The 20000-nt window shown below is 38.0% G+C and overlaps 2 protein-coding genes across 4 annotated transcripts in view; one reads left to right on the top strand and one right to left on the bottom strand.

Annotated features, from left to right (window-relative positions):
- Positions 1-9783, top strand: part of LOC125033278 (betaine--homocysteine S-methyltransferase 1-like) — a 13865-nt gene extending 4082 nt beyond the window's left edge. The window contains 10 exon segments of the mRNA XM_047624660.1: positions 1697-1814; positions 1917-1924; positions 2546-2620; positions 2622-2676; positions 2911-3020; positions 7316-7507; positions 7821-7980; positions 8357-8527; positions 8638-8866; positions 9117-9783. Of these exon segments, the coding sequence (XP_047480616.1) occupies positions 1697-1814; positions 1917-1924; positions 2546-2620; positions 2622-2676; positions 2911-3020; positions 7316-7507; positions 7821-7980; positions 8357-8527; positions 8638-8866; positions 9117-9201 (1203 nt within the window). The 3' untranslated portion in view covers positions 9202-9783.
- A 5803-nt stretch (positions 9784-15586) lies between these two features.
- The window catches only part of LOC125033525 (type-1 angiotensin II receptor-associated protein-like), a 16969-nt gene continuing 12555 nt past the window's right edge, over positions 15587-20000 (bottom strand). For all 3 annotated transcript variants that reach the window (XM_047625101.1, XM_047625100.1, XM_047625099.1), the window contains 4 exons: positions 18642-18753; positions 18351-18423; positions 16768-16917; positions 15587-16293 (listed from right to left, as the gene is read on the bottom strand). In XM_047625101.1, coding sequence (XP_047481057.1) covers positions 16175-16293; positions 16768-16917; positions 18351-18423; positions 18642-18746 — 447 coding nt within the window. In that variant the 5' untranslated portion in view covers positions 18747-18753 and the 3' untranslated portion in view covers positions 15587-16174. The remainder of the gene's footprint in view (positions 16294-16767; positions 16918-18350; positions 18424-18641; positions 18754-20000) is intronic.

A 20000-nucleotide genomic window follows, 5' to 3' on the forward strand; every position in this document is an offset into this window, starting at 1 on the left:
CACACACATACACACATGCACAAACACACACACACACACACACACACACACACACACACACACACTGTTGTGTCACTTGTTTCTGTGCGGATGAGGAACTAATAAAAGGTATATTATCTCTTGAAATTGCCACACCTGCTGTTGTAGAAAGATAGTGGAGGGTCGCAGCCTTGAACTTGCGTGATAAGCACCAACTCGTTTTGTAAGGTTGCTACTACAACTACTGTTACGATCACTCCTGCAACTACTTCTACTACTACTGCTAATGTTACTATTACTATTGCTTCTGCTAATAATGCTATTATTACTACTGTTACTGAGGAGGAGGAGGAGGAGGAGGAGGAGGAGGAGGAGGAGGAGGTGGAGGGGTTATTAAACATAATCGTAATAGTAGTAGTAGTGGTTGTGGTAATAACAATAATAATAAATACTAATGATAATAACGATAATAGTAATAATAGCAACAGCAGCAATGATAATAACAATAATAAAAATGATAATAGTGATAATAATGATAATGATGATTATAACAATACTAACGTTAATGATAATGCTAATCATGATGATAATAATAATAATAATAATAATAATAATAATAACAATAATAATAGTAACAATCACAACAACAATAAAAAAGTAATAATAATAATGATGATAAAGATAATGATAACAATAATAATAATAATAATAATAATAAAAAGAGCAGCTATAACAATGATAATGATAATACTACTAATGCTGATAATAATAATAATAATAATAGTAATGCAAATGATAATAACGAGCAACAGCAGCAACAACAACAACAACAACAACAATAATAATGATAATGATAATAATAACAATAACAGAATTAACAACAACAACAACAATAATAACAGCAATAATAAATATAAAAACAACAACAATAATAATAATAGTTATAATAATTGCGATAATAACAATAACAGTAATAACAATGATAACAGTGATAATAAGGATAAGGATGAGGATAAGGATAGAATACGAATCAAAATAGCAATGATAATAATGATAATGATAATTATGATAATGACAATGATAATGATAATAATGATAATAATAATATAATGATAATAATGATAACAATGATAATAATAATAACAATAGTAATATAATAATAATAATAATCATAATAATAATAATAATAATAATAATAATAATAATAACCATAACAATAACAACAATAACAATAATAATGATAATGATAACAATAATAGAAATAATAATAATGACAATAATAATAACGATAATAATAATATGAATGATCATTAGAAATAATGACAAAATCAATAATGATAATAGTAATAGTAATAATAATAATAATAATAACAATAATAATAATAATAATAACAATAACAATAATACTGGTAATGATATTGATAATAATAATAATAGCAAGAATAATATCAACAATAATATTGACAATAACAATAACAACAATTTTCCTGTGTAATCGTACTACTGATAATTGACTTAATGAGCAAAATTTCCTCCTTGTATGTTGTCGCAATGTATGTACTGTAAAGAGAGCTTCGCGTATATCAAATGTCATATTCTCCCTCTCTTTCTCTCTCTCTCAAAGAGGAGAAGAAAAGGTGTTACAGTCAGCTCTATTGTTGATAAAACTTATTTTAACTTCTAGTTGAATAACTCAATCCCCAGAATTTAAATTCAGTCCATTAAACAAAACTGGCATCTTTGCTCCGAAGCCGTTAAAAAGGACGAAATCGAAGACGGTTTTCAGTTCTCAGGTGAAGACAACTTGATTCACAGCCGAGGTCATGCCGAAGAAAGTAAGCTTAATATTTATTTTGATTTAAGTCAATTGGGTCATCTACCGTTTTTTTTTTCTTATCGGTATATTCGTAAATTTTGCATAATTATTTGGTTGCAAGGTCTAAAAGTATGTAGACCTAGGCCGGTTGTTCGCTGCGAGGTGAGGAAGGCTCCGTGATACATTTTCGTCGATTAACCCTAATCGGTTGGCTTCTGCAGATTAATTTTGATATCAGAGACTCTAGTTTGTCAATGCATACAGCGTTATCGTTGTCCTTTTGTATATCTTAACTATCTATTTATATAAAAGATCCCTTCCCCCCCCAAAAAAAAAAAAAAAAAAAAAAAAAATGTATAAAAGACACCACTTAACCCATTCGCGACGTGTCCGTGCCATGTCCACTGTGAGTTTACTTGTTTAATTGTTTTTCCTCATAGATGGCTACACTTTACACTATTTTAAGTTATCTTCTTTTGCTATTACCAATGTTTATAGCATTATAGTAATTATAATGTTTATAACAAAAATAATACCATCGATATTCATATCACTAGTAAAAAATACATTTTCCCGCCGATTCAAGGAAAGGTGAAATCAGGTAAGGCAGAGCCATCTATGTGTAGAGACTTTACGCAAAAAAAAAAAAAAAAAAAAATGAGCACAGCATTTTCCCCATTTTTTATCAATTTTCTCCGGCGGCAATGAGTTAAAATATTTACATAAAATACACCCCTCAAAAATACACAGGGTTTACTGGAGCGCCTTCGAGATGGCGTTGTGACCGGTGACGGAGGTTACGTCATGGCGCTGGAAAAACGAGGCTTTTGTTAAAGCAGGGAACTGGACTCCAGAGGCCGTTGTGGAGCACCCTGAAGCCGGTAGAGTTGAACAGAGAAGTATATAATGAGCTGAGTTATAGAAAGTGAGATGAAAAAAAGTATAAACGAATAGAGGTGACGGAAAGAATGAAAAGCTGGACAGAACAGAACTTTTAGTCCAATGATCTCTCCGTCGCCCTGTTTATCCACCCATCTCCCCCCTTTTCTGCCTTCTTTCCTCTTTCTACTTCCCTTCTGTGCTTTCCGCTCTACTCTCTACTCACAACTCCACAGTTAAGCAACTTCATCGCGAGTTTCTTTTGGCGGGGAGCGATGTCCTCCAAACCTTCACGTTTTTCTCTACCGACGACGTGCTGGATTTGAAGAACGGCACGAAGTTCTCTGTAAGGTTCTATAGTTGCCCTCAATCCTTGTTCTTCAGTTGCCCTAAATCCATGTTCTTTAGTTGTCCCGTGTCCTTGTTATTTAGTTGCCCTGTGTCCCTGTCTTTCAGTTGCCTTGAATCCCTGTCCTTTCATTACCCTCAATTTCTGTTCTTTAGTCGCCCTCAAACCCTGGCCTTCCGGTGCCTCATTTCCTGTTCTTTAGTTGCCCTGAATCGCTGTTCTTTAGTTGCCCCCAATCCCAGTTCTTTAGTTGCCCTGAATCCCTGTTCTTTAGTGCCCTCAATCCCTGTTCTTTAGTTGCCCTCAATCCCTGTTCTTTAGTTGCCCTCAGTCCCTGTTCTTTAGTTGCCCTCAGTCCCTGTTCTTTAGTTGCCCTCAGTCCCTGTTCTTTAGTTGCCCTCAATCCCTGTTCTTTAGTTGCCCTCAATCCCTGTTCTTTAGTTGCCCTCAGTCCCTGTTCTTTAGTTGCCCTCAGTCCCTGTTCTTTAGTTGCCCTCAGTCCCTGTTCTTTAGTTGCCCTCAATCCCTGTTCTTTAGTTGCCCTCAGTCCCTGTTCTTTAGTTGCCCTCAATCCCTGTTCTTTAGTTGCTCTCAATCCCTGTTCTTTAGTTGCCCTCAGTCCCTGTTCTTTAGTTGCCCTCAATCCCTGTTCTTTAGTTGCCCTCAATCCCTGTTCTTTAGTTGCTCTCAATCCCTGTTCTTTAGTGCCCTCAATCCCTGTTCTTTAGTGCCCTCAATCCCTGTTCTTTAGTTGCCCTCAATCCCTGTTCTTTAGTGCCCTCAGTCCCTGTTCTTTAGTTGCCCTCAGTCCCTGTTCTTTAGTTGCCCTCAATCCCTGTTCTTTAGTTGCACTCAGTCCCTGTTCTTTAGTGCCCTCAATCCCTGTTCTTTAGTTGCCCTCAATCCCTGTTCTTTAGTGCCCTCAATCCCTGTTCTTTAGTTGCCCTCAATCCCTGTTCTTTAGTTGCCCTCAATCCCTGTTCTTTAGTTGCCCTCAGTCCCTGTTCTTTAGTTGCCCTCAATCCCTGTTCTTTAGTTGCCCTCAATCCCTGTTCTTTAGTTGCCCTCAATCCCTGTTCATTAGCTGCTCTTAATCCCTGTGGAATTAGAATGGGTCAAGGACTACCTATACCTTGGGGTAAGGATAGACCGGACCCTCTCCTTCCATAAGGAGGTCCAGTACCTGGTTGACCGAACCAAAGCAAGACTGTCCGTCATGAGAGCAATGACTGGGAGACGCATAGGGGCCAGACACAAAGTACTAAGATCATTCTATGTACATGCTGTCCGGCCCATTGTGGACTATGCCTCAGTCGCTCTAATTGCTGCAAAGAAAAAGCACACAGACAAATTAGAAACAGTCCAAAATGAAGCTGCCAGGATCATTCTGGGTGCCCCGAGGTGGACGAAGGTCCTCAACCTCCTGATGGAGGCAAACCTTCTCCCCCTGGACTCACGAATCGATCTAACGGCAACACAATTCCTGTCAAAGGTCATCCAGGCTCCCAGGAACACAAGCCTAAGACAAAAATTAGTCAACGAGCTCGTTGCAAACAACTTCTGGCTGTCTCATACAGCCAGGGTGTTGATACGCCATCAGCTCAAAGAACAGCTTGCTAAGGGCATGGACTCCCCCCACCCCGACTTTGCCGAAGCCCCGCCGTGGGCACTGAGCCTGATAGAGTTCAACATAATGAGCCTGTCAATGAAAAAGAGTCTATACCCCATGCCTAGCCTAAAGACAGAAGCCCACAGGGTCATTGCAGCCATCACTCCTCCGGGTAGTAGAACATACTACACGGATGGATCGGTCGATCCCTTGAGCCACACTGCAGGCGCCGGCTTTGCAGCTAGGGATGCCACGCGATCCATGAGGGTAACAGACAACGCCTCCTCGCTACAGGCAGAGGCAGTTGCAATCATGGGAGCCCTAGGCCATGCGTCCCTAAGGGAAGGACACGTGGTCATACACACAGACTCCAGGGCAGCCATTGACTGTCTTCAGCACAGCTCACCCACAGACAACATCTACCTACTGACCACGATTCTCACAATGGCACAGAGAATTCTTGCTCAGGGTAGGAGAATTATCATCAACTGGGTCTCAAACCACATCGGCATCAGAGGGAACGAGCTTGCTGACAGACTAGCCGTCGCTGGCAGGGGTATGCCCCCAAATCCCATGACGATAAAACCGAGCCGAAAATTACTTATGGAGAAGTGTGCCTTGGTCGGTCGTACCTTCCTACGGCAGCTCCACAGAGAGGAAACGAGAACCTCCCCCTCGGCCAGCTGGTACTCAGACGCCACATGCTATGAACCACTGGCACTCTCTGAAGTAAGCAACAGAGGTACCGAAGTCATTCTTCACAGAATGCGCCTAGGTTACCACTGTGCATGGCAGATTATCCCAACAATCGAACGCGATGAATGGTGCTGCAAGCACTGCGGCGAGCCGAACGCAACACTAGTCCACTACCTAGAAAATTGTGACCATACACAATTCCTGAGACATGGACCGCCCACAACAGCCGCCGTGCTGGTAAAGAGGCTATGCGAAATGCTTACACCATGGCAGCAGGAGCGCTTGCTGGCAATCCCGCCGCCACGGTAAGCACTGAGTGTCAGACAACTCAATGAGACAGCCGTAAAAGCTGACACAGGCCGGGCCATATCTAGAAGGCCCGGGCGAAGCTAGAACTTCGCAAACCAAACCACCACCACCAATCCCTGTTCTTTAGTTGCCCTCAGTCCCTGTTCTTTAGTTGCCATCAGTCCCTGTTCTTTAGTTGCCCTCAGTCCCTGTTCTTTAGTTGCCCTCAGTCCCTGTTCTTTAGTTGCCCTCAGTCCCTGTTCTTTAGTTGCCCTCAGTCCCTGTTCTTTAGTTGCCCTCAGTCCCTGTTCTTTAGTTGCCCTCAGTCCCTGTTCTTTAGTTGCCCTCAGTCCCTGTTCTTTAGTTGCCCTCAGTCCCTGTTCTTTAGTTGCCCTCAGTCCCTGTTCTTTAGTTGCCCTCAGTCCCTGTTCTTTAGTGCCCTCAATCCCTGTTCTTTAGTGCCCTCAATCCCTGTTCTTTAGTTGCCCTCAATCCCTGTTCTTTAGTTGCCCTCAATCCCGGTTCTTTAGTTGCCCTCAATCCCTGTTCTTTAGTTGCCCTCAATCCCTGTTCTTTAGTTGCTCTCAATCCCTGTTCTTTAGTGCCCTCAATCCCTGTTCTTTAGTTGCTCTCAATCCCGGTTCTTTAGTTGCCTTCAATCCCTGCCCCTCAGTTGCCTCAATCCCTGTTCTTTAGTTGCTCTCAATCCCGGTTCTTTAGTTGCCTTCAATCCCTGCCCCTCAGTTGCCTCAATCCCTGTTCTTTAGTGCCCTCAATCCCGGTTCTTTAGTTGCCTTCAATCCCTGCCCCTCAGTTGCCTCAATCCCTGTTCTTTAGTGCCCTCAATCCCTGTTCTTTAGATGCCTTCAATCCCTGCCCCTCAGTTGCCTCAATCCCTGTTCTTTAGTGCCCTCAATCCCTGTTCTTTAGTTGCCTTCAATCCCTGCCCCTCAGTTGCCTCAATCCCTGTTCTTTAGTGCCCTCAATCCCTGTTCTTTAGATGCCTTCAATCCCTGCCCCTCAGTTGCCTCAATCCCTGTTCTTTAGTGCCCTCAATCCCTGTTCTTTAGTTGCCTTCAATCCCTGCCCCTCAGTTGCCTCAATCCCTGTTCTTTAGTTGCCTTCAATCCCTGCCCCTCAGTTGCCTCAATCCCTGTTCTTTAGTGCCCTCAATCCCTGTTCTTTAGATGCCTTCAATCCCTGCCCCTCAGTTGCCTCAATCCCTGTTCTTTAGTGCCCTCAATCCCTGTTCTTTAGTTGCCTTCAATCCCTGCCCCTCAGTTGCCTCAATCCCTGTTCTTTAGTTGCCCTCAATCCCTGTTCTTTAGTGCCTTCAATCCCTGTCCTTCCGTTGCCCTGAATCCTTGTTCTTTAGTTGCCATGAGTCCTTGTACTTTAGTTGCCCTGATCCCTGTCCTTTCGTTGCCCTGAATCCTAGTTCTTTAGTTGCCCCGTGTCCTTCTTTAGTTACCCTGAACCCCTGTTCTGAAAATCAACCTTTTGGGGGATGTGTCGTTTTCTCCGCTTGTGTAATGTTAATTATATTTAGTAATGTTTTTGTGGGCACTCACAATAACAAATGCTAACAAATGATGATAGTGATAATAATGCTGATACTGGAAATTAATAATGATAGGAAATAATAAATAATAATAATAACGATAAAAACAATAGTAGAGTAACCCGCCTCGATCTGCAGTGTTCTCAACTAAACGACAGCGCTTGTGCACTGACTCATGAAGTGGCAGCAGAAGGCGACGCGTTGGTAGCCGGAGGAATTACACACTCTTATGCCTACCGTGAAGGAAAAGGGAAGAATGAAGTACAGGCCGTCATCAGGACCCAGTTGGATACGTTAAGGAAAAACAAAGTCGATTTCCTTATCGTTGAGGTAAGGCGTCGTGTTTGGTACGACGCAATAAAGTTATGGGATGAGGGAAAATGATGGTAACGGGTAACACACCATCGTGATGATACTGTACAATGACAGAAAAAAAAAGTATTTTTATTCTTTTGATATTATCTCTTTTCTTTTGTGAGAGTAAATAGGTTATTGTATTTTTACATTTATTTTCCAGTGGGAGATGTCAAAGAAAGAAGGATATAGATTAGAGGAGGTTATAGAGAACTCCAGGTTCTATGAAAATGCGGGGCAATTGAAAACATCATCCAATTCATTCTTGCTTTTTACTATATCTTGACAGTATTACATTTACGTCGAGGAAATTGAATGGGCAATCGAAGAAGCGAAGAAGTGCGGGTTACCCGTGGCGGCGTCCATGTGCATCGGCAAGGAGGGCGACCTAACCGGCGTCCCCCCGGGGGAGTGTGCCGTCAGGATGGCCCGCGCAGGGGCTGACGTCGGTCAGTCATCTTTTTTGGTGCTTGTAAGGGTTCACATAATAGCTTCAGATCCACAGGATTCTTATGTTTACATTTAAAAAATTATTACTAAGTTCACACTCCTCATTTATTGGCTGATAAAACTCGCAAATTCTAAACCGAAATGAAGTGAATAATCAGCCCGTCATCAAACAGGTCCAATGGCGTGGTCAGGGTGAATGGGTTTTATGACCCTTACTTTTCTTCAAAATTTATCAATTAATTCCCAATTTAAACAAATGAAAAAAAAAAAAAGGAGGCATCCATATGGTATCACAGAAACACTCCCTTACTGATATGACAAATTCTATAGCTAAATAGGCCTGCAATTAAAGTACCGAAATGCTTTGTCTCGCAGTTGGCGTGAACTGCCTGTTCGATCCCGTGATGACTATCGACACCATCAGGCTCATGAAGGAGGCCCTCGACGCCCAAGGTCTCCGGCCCTTCCTCATGACGCAGCCCAACGGATTCTTCTCGACGGGCACAGACAGATACGGATACCTCAGCTGCCCAGAATATCCGTTGGGTGTGTAATCCCCTTTTCAGAGACGCAGGAACCTTAGTACTAAGTCAGTATAACTTGAATCTATCAGAATTTGAGTATTATGGCGTTAAACAGAGCCTTCCAACCTGCAGCCTTGGAGTCCCGTACGGTTACGAGATTCGATGTGCACAAGTACGCCCGCGCAGCCTACGATATGGGCGTGCGTTACATTGGCGGCTGCTGCGGCTTCGAGCCTTACCACATCCGCGCCATCGCCGAAGAATTGGCTGAAGAGCGGGGGAAACTCCCGGCTTCAAGCGCCAAACACGAGCCTTGGGGCGCTGGCATCTGGAATAGCTCATACGAATTCATTAGCGCGAGGTGAGTGGTTTGTTAATAGGGAACATTCCACCCTTTTCATCCACATATCTGCTTGACCAAAGAATTGGCTCTTGAGTTACTCAACATCTTTGTATCTTTGAGGTCTGTCTGTTTTTCTTTGTTTTTTTTTTTTTTAAATTCTCGCCAGGTGAGTAAAAGATAACAATATTCCAAATTAATATATGACATCCATATTTGAAAAAAATGTGACTACACTCACATATCTTACCAAATTTTTCCCCTAACCTAGAGCAAATAGGGAGCACTGGGAGAACCTAGTCCCTACCACGGGCCGACCGGGTCCCGCCGCGCATCACTTCAAGAAACTTCATTGAAGTTATTTATTTAAGTCAATGGATTCGTTATTATTGTAAAGGTAATAATTACCTGTTGTTTTGATTTATTGCAATGCATGAAACACATTTCTGAATAATGAAAAGCGATTGTAGTGATTCTGACATTAAGAATGTATTATGTCAAACAGTCAATAAAATTTCGATCTACTCGAAGTGTTATGGTGAGCTTCTATATTCTAATTTTAAATGTGATTTAATAATTTACTATATCCAGTGCATAATGATATGTTGTGTTGTGAACGCAATTTTTCGCACAGATTTCCGGAAAAACACAAGCAGCATAGTATATTAATCACGCAAATAAATGGAAAGTAAGAAAAAGTTGATAAGCGAGTAAACCATGTTTCGTTCCCTTTTTTATAACGGTCTAGTGATAGCCAAATAAGCTTACCCTGCATTTGGCCATTCAAAAATATAATGTGATCCCTTTGCCTTCTTCTTGTTTTTTTGTTTTTTTCTTGTGAAAACCAGAACCACTCCCACTTCTGTGGCTCAGAGAATTTGTCTGCTCTGTTAAGCCCCCCTTGTAGGAAGTTCTATTAATAAATGAAATCAAAGCAAGAGGTATTTTAAGATCTAGATCCACACTTTGCCTATCATTTGCTGACCTTGCTAGGTGATCAGCATGATCATGCTTTGGGACTCCAATTGTGATGATATACACACTTAATGGATAGCAAGATCCTGTGTTTTATAATATTAGACGGAAATTAATTTCTTAAAAATATTCCCTTGCTCATTGTTGGGGGGGGTCTTAGGAGACAGAAACTGGGGCCCATTGAGGGGGTTCACCCCAGCCTCTCAGCCCTTGCCTCAACTAATTTGGCATGGTCTTCTTCCTCTTTCCTTTTTCTTCTCTTCTTCAACCCCTTCTTATCATAATCATCAAATATTTTTTCACCACAATACTTTTATCATAATGCTAAACTTGTGGGCATTGCCTCCAAGCCCCACCCTATTGCTGTATTTTGAATATGCCTCTAATGACCTTAAATGTTGAAATTTTCAAATAAAAAAACAAAAATAATGATAGGTATTCCTGCCAACTAATTTTGAAAGCACAAGACCAGTCATGAACTCTCCTGCATTCCAGATGCTGCAAATTATGTTTTTAATATACAACAGAAGCACACCTTACTCTACATCCAGACTACTATGTTCTCTCAAGTACTTTGCACAGAACTGAGGTAAAAAAATGGCTTGGTGTTTATCAATTGGATTTAGATTAAGAAATGCTTCAACCTTAAATCTTTCTGTTTAGGAGGCTTTCTAGAGATAAGCCGAGTTTATAGATATATATAAGTGGCCTATTTGGCACTGGAGCATTGAAGCAAAGTGTAAAGTAAGTAATGCCATCCATGCCTGGATTGGTCATTTTACCCTTGTGAATACATTACCCAATACCCAATCAGTTACTTTGGCAGAACAGGCTGTTACAAGTTAAGAGATCTATTTTCAGATTGCTAAAAAGATCTTTGATCCTTGTTGGAAATGCTTTCAGACAAGAAGTTCCAGCCCCACTGATCTGATAATATATTGGCCTTTTCTGCAAGGCTGAGAAATTACTGTTTTACCTGCCACTCTGGAAATTTTTCTGCATACAATTACCAGAAATTTGGTGATTAATATTCAGTAGGAGAATTTTTTTATTGAAAAATTTCTGCCATGTCAACATCTAAGCTCATTAGTGACGTATAAAATATAGAGATAGCATGAGGCTTGGGGGCAAAGCCCCCCGGTAAGAAAGTGCTATATGACATCAAAGATCATATGGCACTATGGTAAAATATAGTACCAAAAAGGGTTAGGAAAGAGTTAATGATAAGGGTAAAATTATAAGTTGAACGGTGCGAGAGGGTAGTATGGTAGTGAAAAAGGAAGAGAGGGGGAGCTGATGGGGTAGAGTATAAAGGTTGTTAGAAGGGAAGGAATTAAGGGAGTAGGGATAAAGTATTGTGGCAAAAAGGGCAAAAATTAGTTAACAATTAGGATAAGTGGACAGAACAAGGGGATGAAGAAAAGGAAAAGGAAAGGAGGAGCAGAAAAGACCATGCAAAATTAGTTGAGGCGAGTGCTGAAGACCAAGGCAGGGGTGATCACTACATTGGGCCTCAGTCCCCCCCCCCCCCCCCCGAACAATAATGAGCAACAACAAATCTGAGTCTTGAATTCTCTGGAGCTACAAAAGATAATTTAAATGCAAGTGACAGAGTCCCTAGTTTAATTGTTGTTTCACTAAATGTCTGTATAAAATCTATAAAAACACTTAGCACAGCTCTGCTTCTTAATGGAGGAAGTGAATACATATCCAATCTCAACTTTTGGATATAATATAATGTAGTTATTATAAACAGTTCATAAGCTTAACCTTAATTAATTAGGTTTGCATGTATAATGTCAGAACTTATTTTCTCTTTAAAATTATGTTTATGGTAAAATTATCGTATGTATTATAGAAAAAAAAGTAAAATAGTTTAAATCAGAAATCATTTAAGTTAAACTGAAAGCATAATTATCAAAATGATTATTCAGTTATACATAAATGCATTTAAAGACAGATTCAATTATATTAAAATTACAAATAATAAATTAAAATACTAAAATCACACTATGAAAATTATATATAAATCTGATCCTTCTAACCACTGTTAAACTGTTGTACAATCTTCTACTAAAATCATTTTCAAGTTTCAAACCACTGTGCCACAATAGCATGACATACATGCCATGTCCACTGTGAATTCTATTTGTTGATTGTTTTAACAGCTGCTGATAATATTGTGGTAACTTTGATAACAATGCACTTTTTGTACCAGAGCTTACAATTAAAGGAAAACAACAAATTACCCTTTTGTAATTACTAAAGACCATTAATATGGGACTCTAGGAGGCATCGGGTAATAAGTAAAGGCAAGTTGCCATAAATTACTTAACCTGAGGGAAGGCTCCCAAATGTGGAGTTAATTCTGCAGTGGTGTAGGTACATTTTATAAAAAAAAAAAAAAAAAAGAGAAAAAGAAAGAAAAAGAAATCTGGGTTTATAATAAATCAAGTTGTGTAGATGGCCTAATCCCTTATAGGAGGAGAAGGAACTTTTAATATAGCTATATATCTTCCTGGACTAGCAACCCCAGCTTCAGGTAGGATGTTACCTTGACACAACTGAGGCAGATCTCACAGAATGGGGTAATTAAAAGAGAAATTTAAACTTGTAGCCATTTTGCCAACTAGGGAGACTGTACTGAAGGGGTTAAAGTGGGTTGAGTTACTCAGAGATTGATTAGATAAAGTGTCTTGTCTTTCTAAAATAGGTAAGTAAACTTTCAGTGAATTTGTTGGGTTATAGTTATAATGTGGGTGTGATTACATCAAGGAACCTCTTTATTAGTGATTTTCATGTCCCTGTGTGATATGTAGGGCCATGTATGTGGCTGATGCAAAATCTACATGTAAATGTTATATACAGGCTTTACTTTGTTTGTAAGAACACTTTGGTAAGAATACACCAAAAATATGCCAACAAAGTCAGATGGAGATTAAGATGAATTTCCTTTGACACACAGAGGAGAAATTAAGATTCACATTCCCTTTATCAAATTCATTTAGAGGATGGAGATAATTATACATGGTACATAGAAAAAATGAAAATATTTAAAGATCAATTATTCAAACAAATATCTATTTTGACTCTTAGAGGAAGAAAAAAAAAAAAAAAAAAAAAAAAAAAAAAAAAAAAAAAAAAAAAAAGTAATTTAGGACACTCAGACATGCGGAATAGTTTATGCAGCAATCACTGGCAGATTTATTATGATGAATGGCAACATGAAACATATTGATTAAAGGAAAAAAAAAAATCTACAATCATTTTCCATTTAAGTACAAAATAAAGAATACCCTTGAAAACACGTGAGAGATTTTCTGAAGGTGGAATTATAATATAAGAATTTGCATTGTAAGTTCCCATGTCTTCAAGAGCACACATACATAACTTCCACTCTCTGCACAAAGAACATTTTGGTATGTAGCATATAATAATCCAACTTACACCTACAGAATAACCTGTCTCGGCAACAGAGATAATCTTTCTCCGATTCTGTTTAGGAGCCATCACTGTGTGTAGCACTGGCTGAAAACAATCTCTTACCAGCCTAGCAAGGCACAAGCAGAGCTGCTACGGTTTAAGTGTAAGACAATTCATAACTATGTCATTTAGGTTTATGCACTCCACTAAAAAACACATATCTAATAATTTTAAGTATAAAGAAATAAAAAATATATATGTATATGTATATGTAAGTACACATATGTATTTGAAAATTCATTCTATAATCTATTAGACAATATGTTACATCAGAATAATGTACCAAATGGAATGATAATTGTTCACATTTACCAACAGAATTTAAACTAACTCTAGATCCACTATTATTAAGTGCTTTAAACACAGGTATTTACGTCCATGGCACATTTCCGGCATAATTCATAAATGTCTCTAAAACTCTAAATATTCCAGATAAAAAAAGATATGAAATGCCTTGGAAAAATACAAACATCAAGATATATTGGAGAAGAAGAAAATAAAGAAAGGGTTGACATATGAAAGCTGTTTATCACCCTTATCATAAAACAGAAATAGTGTTAGCAGTCCATTAAACCTTAAATGTTATAACAAAATAGATACACATTCTACACATTTTCTATTAACACCATTTATTATTTTAAACACTATCATACAAGCATAAGCATGCTCTCACTTGCATCTGCTCACACATAAAGCAGATCCTTCACTCAACAACAAAAAGAGAAAGCCAGGGAAAGAGCAAAGATGGAATCAATAAATTAAATTCACTTCCAGCACCTTTGTAATTCCAACCTTTTATCAAATATGAGATGTTAATAAGTGCAGGTTTTCAACTTTATGTAACCAAAAGGTTGTGTACAGTTTTATTCATCTTATGGTGAAATTATATAAGCATGCACTCAATTAAAAAACTTCTAAATGATATTGCAGTTATAAAAACTCACTTAAAACAATTAATGCATTTCATCTGCAATGCATTATCTTTGCTTGTTCAATAAATACTGTAATCTAAATTATTATAATTCACATAAAAAAATTGTATCTACAAATTTGAACTGAACATTTTTTTTTCTGATTATTATCCTGTGGGAACTAAAACATAAAATTCAGATCTTATTGTGAAAGGGAGAAAGGATCAAATGTGTTTATATTGTTTGAGTACGCAAATCATACAGACAAGATACATACATGCACATGCACATGCATTTATACTCAAATACAAATGTATATGTACATACAAGCACATAAACACAATCCATTCATATACATATGCTTAACAATATACACCCTTACACACGCAAATGCACAAAACACACTCATTCACATATACATACAAATACGTACATGTAACACACTCAAACACACACCTGTGTGTATGTGTGTCCATGTACCAAAAATACTTAAATTTACAATAATAATTTTCTTATACATACTCTTAGTAATATTAAACTTTTTTGTTATATAGTTTTATTTCTATTTTGGACAGTATTCTAAAATCAATCACTATGCACTTTCATTGTAAAAAATAGGGAGAGCAATCTAAACCTCATAAGCATGGAATATACTGAAAAAATAAGCTTTCTACACTGGATTAAAACCAGCATAATGTATACTCTTATCTATGGAATGCAGAGTATAATGTACACAAAATCTGAATGAAAATTAAATTGGGTGCCAAGAAATAAAGGAAAAATGTTACAGCCACAAAAAGCAGGGAAAGATGTGCTATCACACCTGGCAAGTTCCCTTATACTTCAAAATTACACTCCCTTCAAAGCCAACACAAGATATGAATGGATGCAGGAGAATGAGAGGGAGGGAAGAAAGGAGAGAGGGTGGGTGAGTATGTAGGTGGCTGGGTTGGTGTGGGTGTATAAGTGGTAGAATGCATGTGGGCATACGTATGCATGTACAAATATTTGTGTTTATACAGGTGTATGCATTATGTGTCTGTGTGTGCATGGGCTGATGTTCTTTAAGGCTAGGACATATTAATTCAAACTTTGTTTGTGAAGTAAACACTGTGATTAGTTAAAATGGAATGTATAATGGGAAATTATAAAATTTTTCCATTGTAAAGTAAATATCTAACCTGACATCACCGGGGATGGCCATGGCCACTGTGTTTACTTCATTAATTGTCTTTACACAAAGATGGCTCAACCAGTACTAAGTCACCAATGATCCAATTACAAGTACTATCTACCTGTTTACCCTCTTCCTTGATTTTGGAAATATTTTGTTTGATCTTATACTGCCATTAGTAATGTCAATAACATTACAATAATTAAAATGTCTATAATAATAATAACTATACTAATATTGATAGCATAAAAAAAAGAAGAAAGAAAGAAAAAAAGAAAAAGAAAATCCAAAATCCAAAAGTCTAAGAAAGGTGAAATCAGGCAAGGTCTACTTATGTGACTCCTTGGTGGATAAGCACTTTCGTTTTCGTTTCTTGTTTTTCTATTTTCTTTCTCTTTTCTCATATTTTGCTCAATGTGGAGCCATCTATGTGTAATGATATTTCATAAAGTAATACTACAGTGAACACTACATTTTCCTGGTGGCATTAGGTTAACATTAAACTCTATTCTAATCAAGAAATTCACACAGTGATATTATTTTGATACTCTGGATTACTATCACACTTGTTATTTGCATTATTCTTCCCATACCTCAGATGAATAACCTGAATAGCCAAAGATATTCATTAGACTAGAATCTTCCCTTCTGTTTCACTTGGCATGTATCTACTGGCAAATAAAGCAATCATCAATTATGTCCATTTGAGGAGCTGAAAACAATTCATATTCATCAACATAAAGCTCAAAAGATGAAGCTTCTTAATGCCAATTGCCAACTAGGTATTTAGGTGGTGAAGAGATTGTCTGGTGGCGACCCTGGAGCTGCAGTATTCTGTGTATCAATCCCAGAAGGCGTCTGCTGAGGAGGCTGGTCAATGTCCTCATAGGGGCTGCGTCGTCCACCTGCCAGTGTAAGGGAAATAGTCGTTAGTTCAACATAACCAGGCGCCCTAAACTTTTCACATCATTGACACCATCATGGAACCTTTGATCCCTCATCAATCTCAAGGCATGCAAGCACTGTAAGTTAACTAACACCAATTCACCACTCTGACCTCCCTTCCTACGGAACGGTCCTCTTGAAGAATCTAGGTCGTAATTTAAATCTATCATGATATTTCATGAATCTAATTTCCTATACAGTATCAGCTCTTGACTCCCAAAATGTACAGTCAACCATAAGTGTTCATAGACCTCATTAGTAATTTACTAACACATACTTTAGAGATCTCTGGACAAGAATAAAGAATCTCCATAATGAGACAATTGAGCAGAGCCTACATGAAGGAGGCAGAAAGCCGACACATGACAAAATCCATAGTTTGCGATGTTCCTATGCAACTACTCACTCAAGGGAAATGGAACATGAGAACTCACCAAAAATGCTTTCAAATCCAGAAGGCAGTCCAAAAGTGCCATATGACCCTGCTCGGTCTTGGACTATGCGGTAGAGAAGGAAGCTTGACAGAGGCCGCATTAGTAGGTTGATGACTGCCATGGCTGCACCAAATGTCATGGCACCTCCAGCTGTTGGAGAGAGTGACTATCATTACTGGGAATCAACCTCACAAAAATAACCAAGGATGAAAAGTCTTGATAATTTGAGATATAGATATATGGCTTTCCAATAACTTTGAACCCTTGAAAAATCTCCCCAAGGTATGCCAAGGCCCATCCTTAATATCTTTAGGGAGTTTTACGATATCAAAGTTACTCTTTAAAGTCACAATTTCTTTACTTTCTCCACAAAACATTTAATTTACTGTTTTGAGTGGATATTTTAAAAGTTATAGCCTAATTCTCATATAATGAAACTGTCCTGTGGTGACTCTAACAGAAAACATAGAATATCAATACATACTTCATGTACAAAAAGCAGAAAATCCATATAATCCCCCCCTCCCCCAAATAAGGGATATTCCTCATAAGTACCTCAGCAACTTATTTCTTTACATTTTTAGAGTTTTAAAATCTCCATGCAAGAAGCTGCATTACATCACAATCATGGCTTTTAGCATAATGTGTTGGCATTACTATTTGCAATAACCTTGCATGGCTCATCTCGGCTTTATTCCCATGACTTTTTATTATCAATGAGATCTATAGTATATGGCATCCACTAAACAACCTGGTACTATATGGCAAGTTTCCTACAAACACATCCATGATATCATTCCCATACCCTCATTCCCCATGTAAGTTCTCTGCTCCCTCAGTCACCTAAATGGGGATGAATTACACAACTTCGGGAGTGTTTTCCCACCCATTTCTTCTTGTGAATGGAATGTATGAGTATGGATTAGCAATACTGGTGCTGTATGCATAACTGGAACAACCAAATCCCCCATATTGTTTACTGCCTTCCCTCTCCATATATATTATCACATTTAATGCCTGCTATCTTTCTTATACTAGTTATTAGTCTTAATACATATCTTATTGTTTTATATACTAAAAATATGACTTCCTTGGTTTACATGCATTCCATTGCAATGTTATTGTAATTCATCCCATTTTCATTCCTAAGTGAGGGGTAACTGTGACAAAAAATTCAACTTTGTGCTCTTCTGAACTTTAATGTATCTGATAAATGACAATGAAATATGTATATTTTGTGGTGTGTAAAATCAAGCCCTTGAAATGCGAGCAACTTTGATTATATACTGAAATAATATGGTGGGCAGATGTCTGATGATATACAGGTATACCTCTTAGGTATTATAAGTCACCTTCTCCTTAGGTATCAGCATTAACTGGGGTTCCAAACACTTGCTCCACCAAGGAAGCTCAAACTCCCAAATGTTGGCCAGTACCTGGGCTCCTAAACCACCTATGCTATTGAGCACACATCGATTTTGCCTAAGTGAAATCAAGCCTTTTTTATGGTTGGGGTGAATAATATGCTCAAAGTTTTGCAGTTGTTTGGAGTTAAAATAAATAAGAGATCTTTTGAGACTTACTTTGGACAGCAGGCCAATTTAAGGACATATTGACAATGTCAAACATGATGGAGAGAATGTTAACACAAAAGGCCTGTGGGAGAAAAAAGAGAAAATACTCAATATGATTACATGATCAGATTTGCTTTACTATGAAAGTCCCAATTTTAGAGATATTTTAGTTTACACTCAAAATTTTACAATCAAGTCACATCTCACAACCAAAAACCATGAATAAGAAACTCCCTCTCCCTTTCTCTTCCCCTTTCATTTTTCTGCAGAAACTGAATAACAACTAAACCATAATCTTACCATGAAGGGGGCTTCTTCTGACTCACGGTGGTGCAGACTCCATATAATGGTGATGAGGAGGATAGTGTTGTAGAGCACAAAACTGTCGGTGAGGCATCCACACATGCCACTCCTGCAATAAAGAGCCCACTTATTCCAATCTATATAAGCTGTTTTCTTTAACTTTCATATTCTCATGTTCTCTTTCTTCTCCACCAGAAAATAGCAAGTCAACTGAAAGTATTACCAAAATAATGATGTATGTAATTTTCCTAAAAGGGATATACATTTACTGAAAACTGCTACAGCATTTGCCTAATCTTACTTGACAAAGTACAAAGCGAGGGTAAACATATTTAAAATCAAATTAACAAAATTTTAACACATTGCAACACAGCATTTACAGTAGCAATCTTTAACTACATATATATGTACGCATGTGTGCACAGACACACATGCACACACTAACACACACATACGCACAAATATATATATAAAGGAAGTTATATACCTAGAGTATATATAAAATTAAATTTTCATTAATCAATTATTTACACACACTCTCCAAATAACCATAATAACATATTTCTAATACTGTGTTACAAATAGCAACTTTTCGAAAGCTGGATATCCTTATAAATTTACAGAACTTTTGATCTCACCATAATCACTGTTTAAGACTCAAATACCAAAGTTATTCACATACACTTAACCCATGAATTAAAATGTATAACTCTGGTATTTGTTGGTGAACCATGTTGCAGAGCTGTGCTAAGTTTCTTTTCATTATAATTATACTTTTTTCTAACCAGTTGATATCTTCAAGTCTTCAAGCATATAATTAAAGATAAATGCAGAAAAAATTAACAAAGATCTTTAGTGACTTACTGTGTACTGTGGGGAAGGCTAGTAAAGATAATTGCACACACCACAGATTACTGACTATCCAATTTAGTCAATTCTATCCGATAATACAAGCATTTACATAGCTATTTTCACACAGTGATGCCAGTGGTGCAAATTAAATGTACAACTTAAAGGACACTACAAGCCAATCAACAACAATTACTAAAGCCTTTCCCCTACCTGCTTCTCATGCTTTCTCTCTTTTCCCTGCTTGCTCGTTCCTATTCTGTCATGACTCTACACACTTGCAGCATTAACTCTCTCTCTTACTCTGTTTGTTTTTCAGTCTTTCCAGTATTTTCTTTTTCCTTTTTTTTTTTCATACAACCTTTGTCTTTCTATCTTTCTTTCTCTGTCTTTGTGTCTGTCTGTCTGTCTTTCTCAGTCTTCGTTTTTCACTTACTCACTCTTTCTCTTAATCTAACTTGCTTTTCTCATTCTCTCACTCTTCCTCTCCCTTGTTCAATCACTCAC

The sequence above is a fragment of the Penaeus chinensis genome, chromosome 16 (genome assembly GCF_019202785.1).
Source record: "Penaeus chinensis breed Huanghai No. 1 chromosome 16, ASM1920278v2, whole genome shotgun sequence".
NCBI classification, from domain to species: Eukaryota; Metazoa; Arthropoda; class Malacostraca; order Decapoda; family Penaeidae; genus Penaeus; species Penaeus chinensis.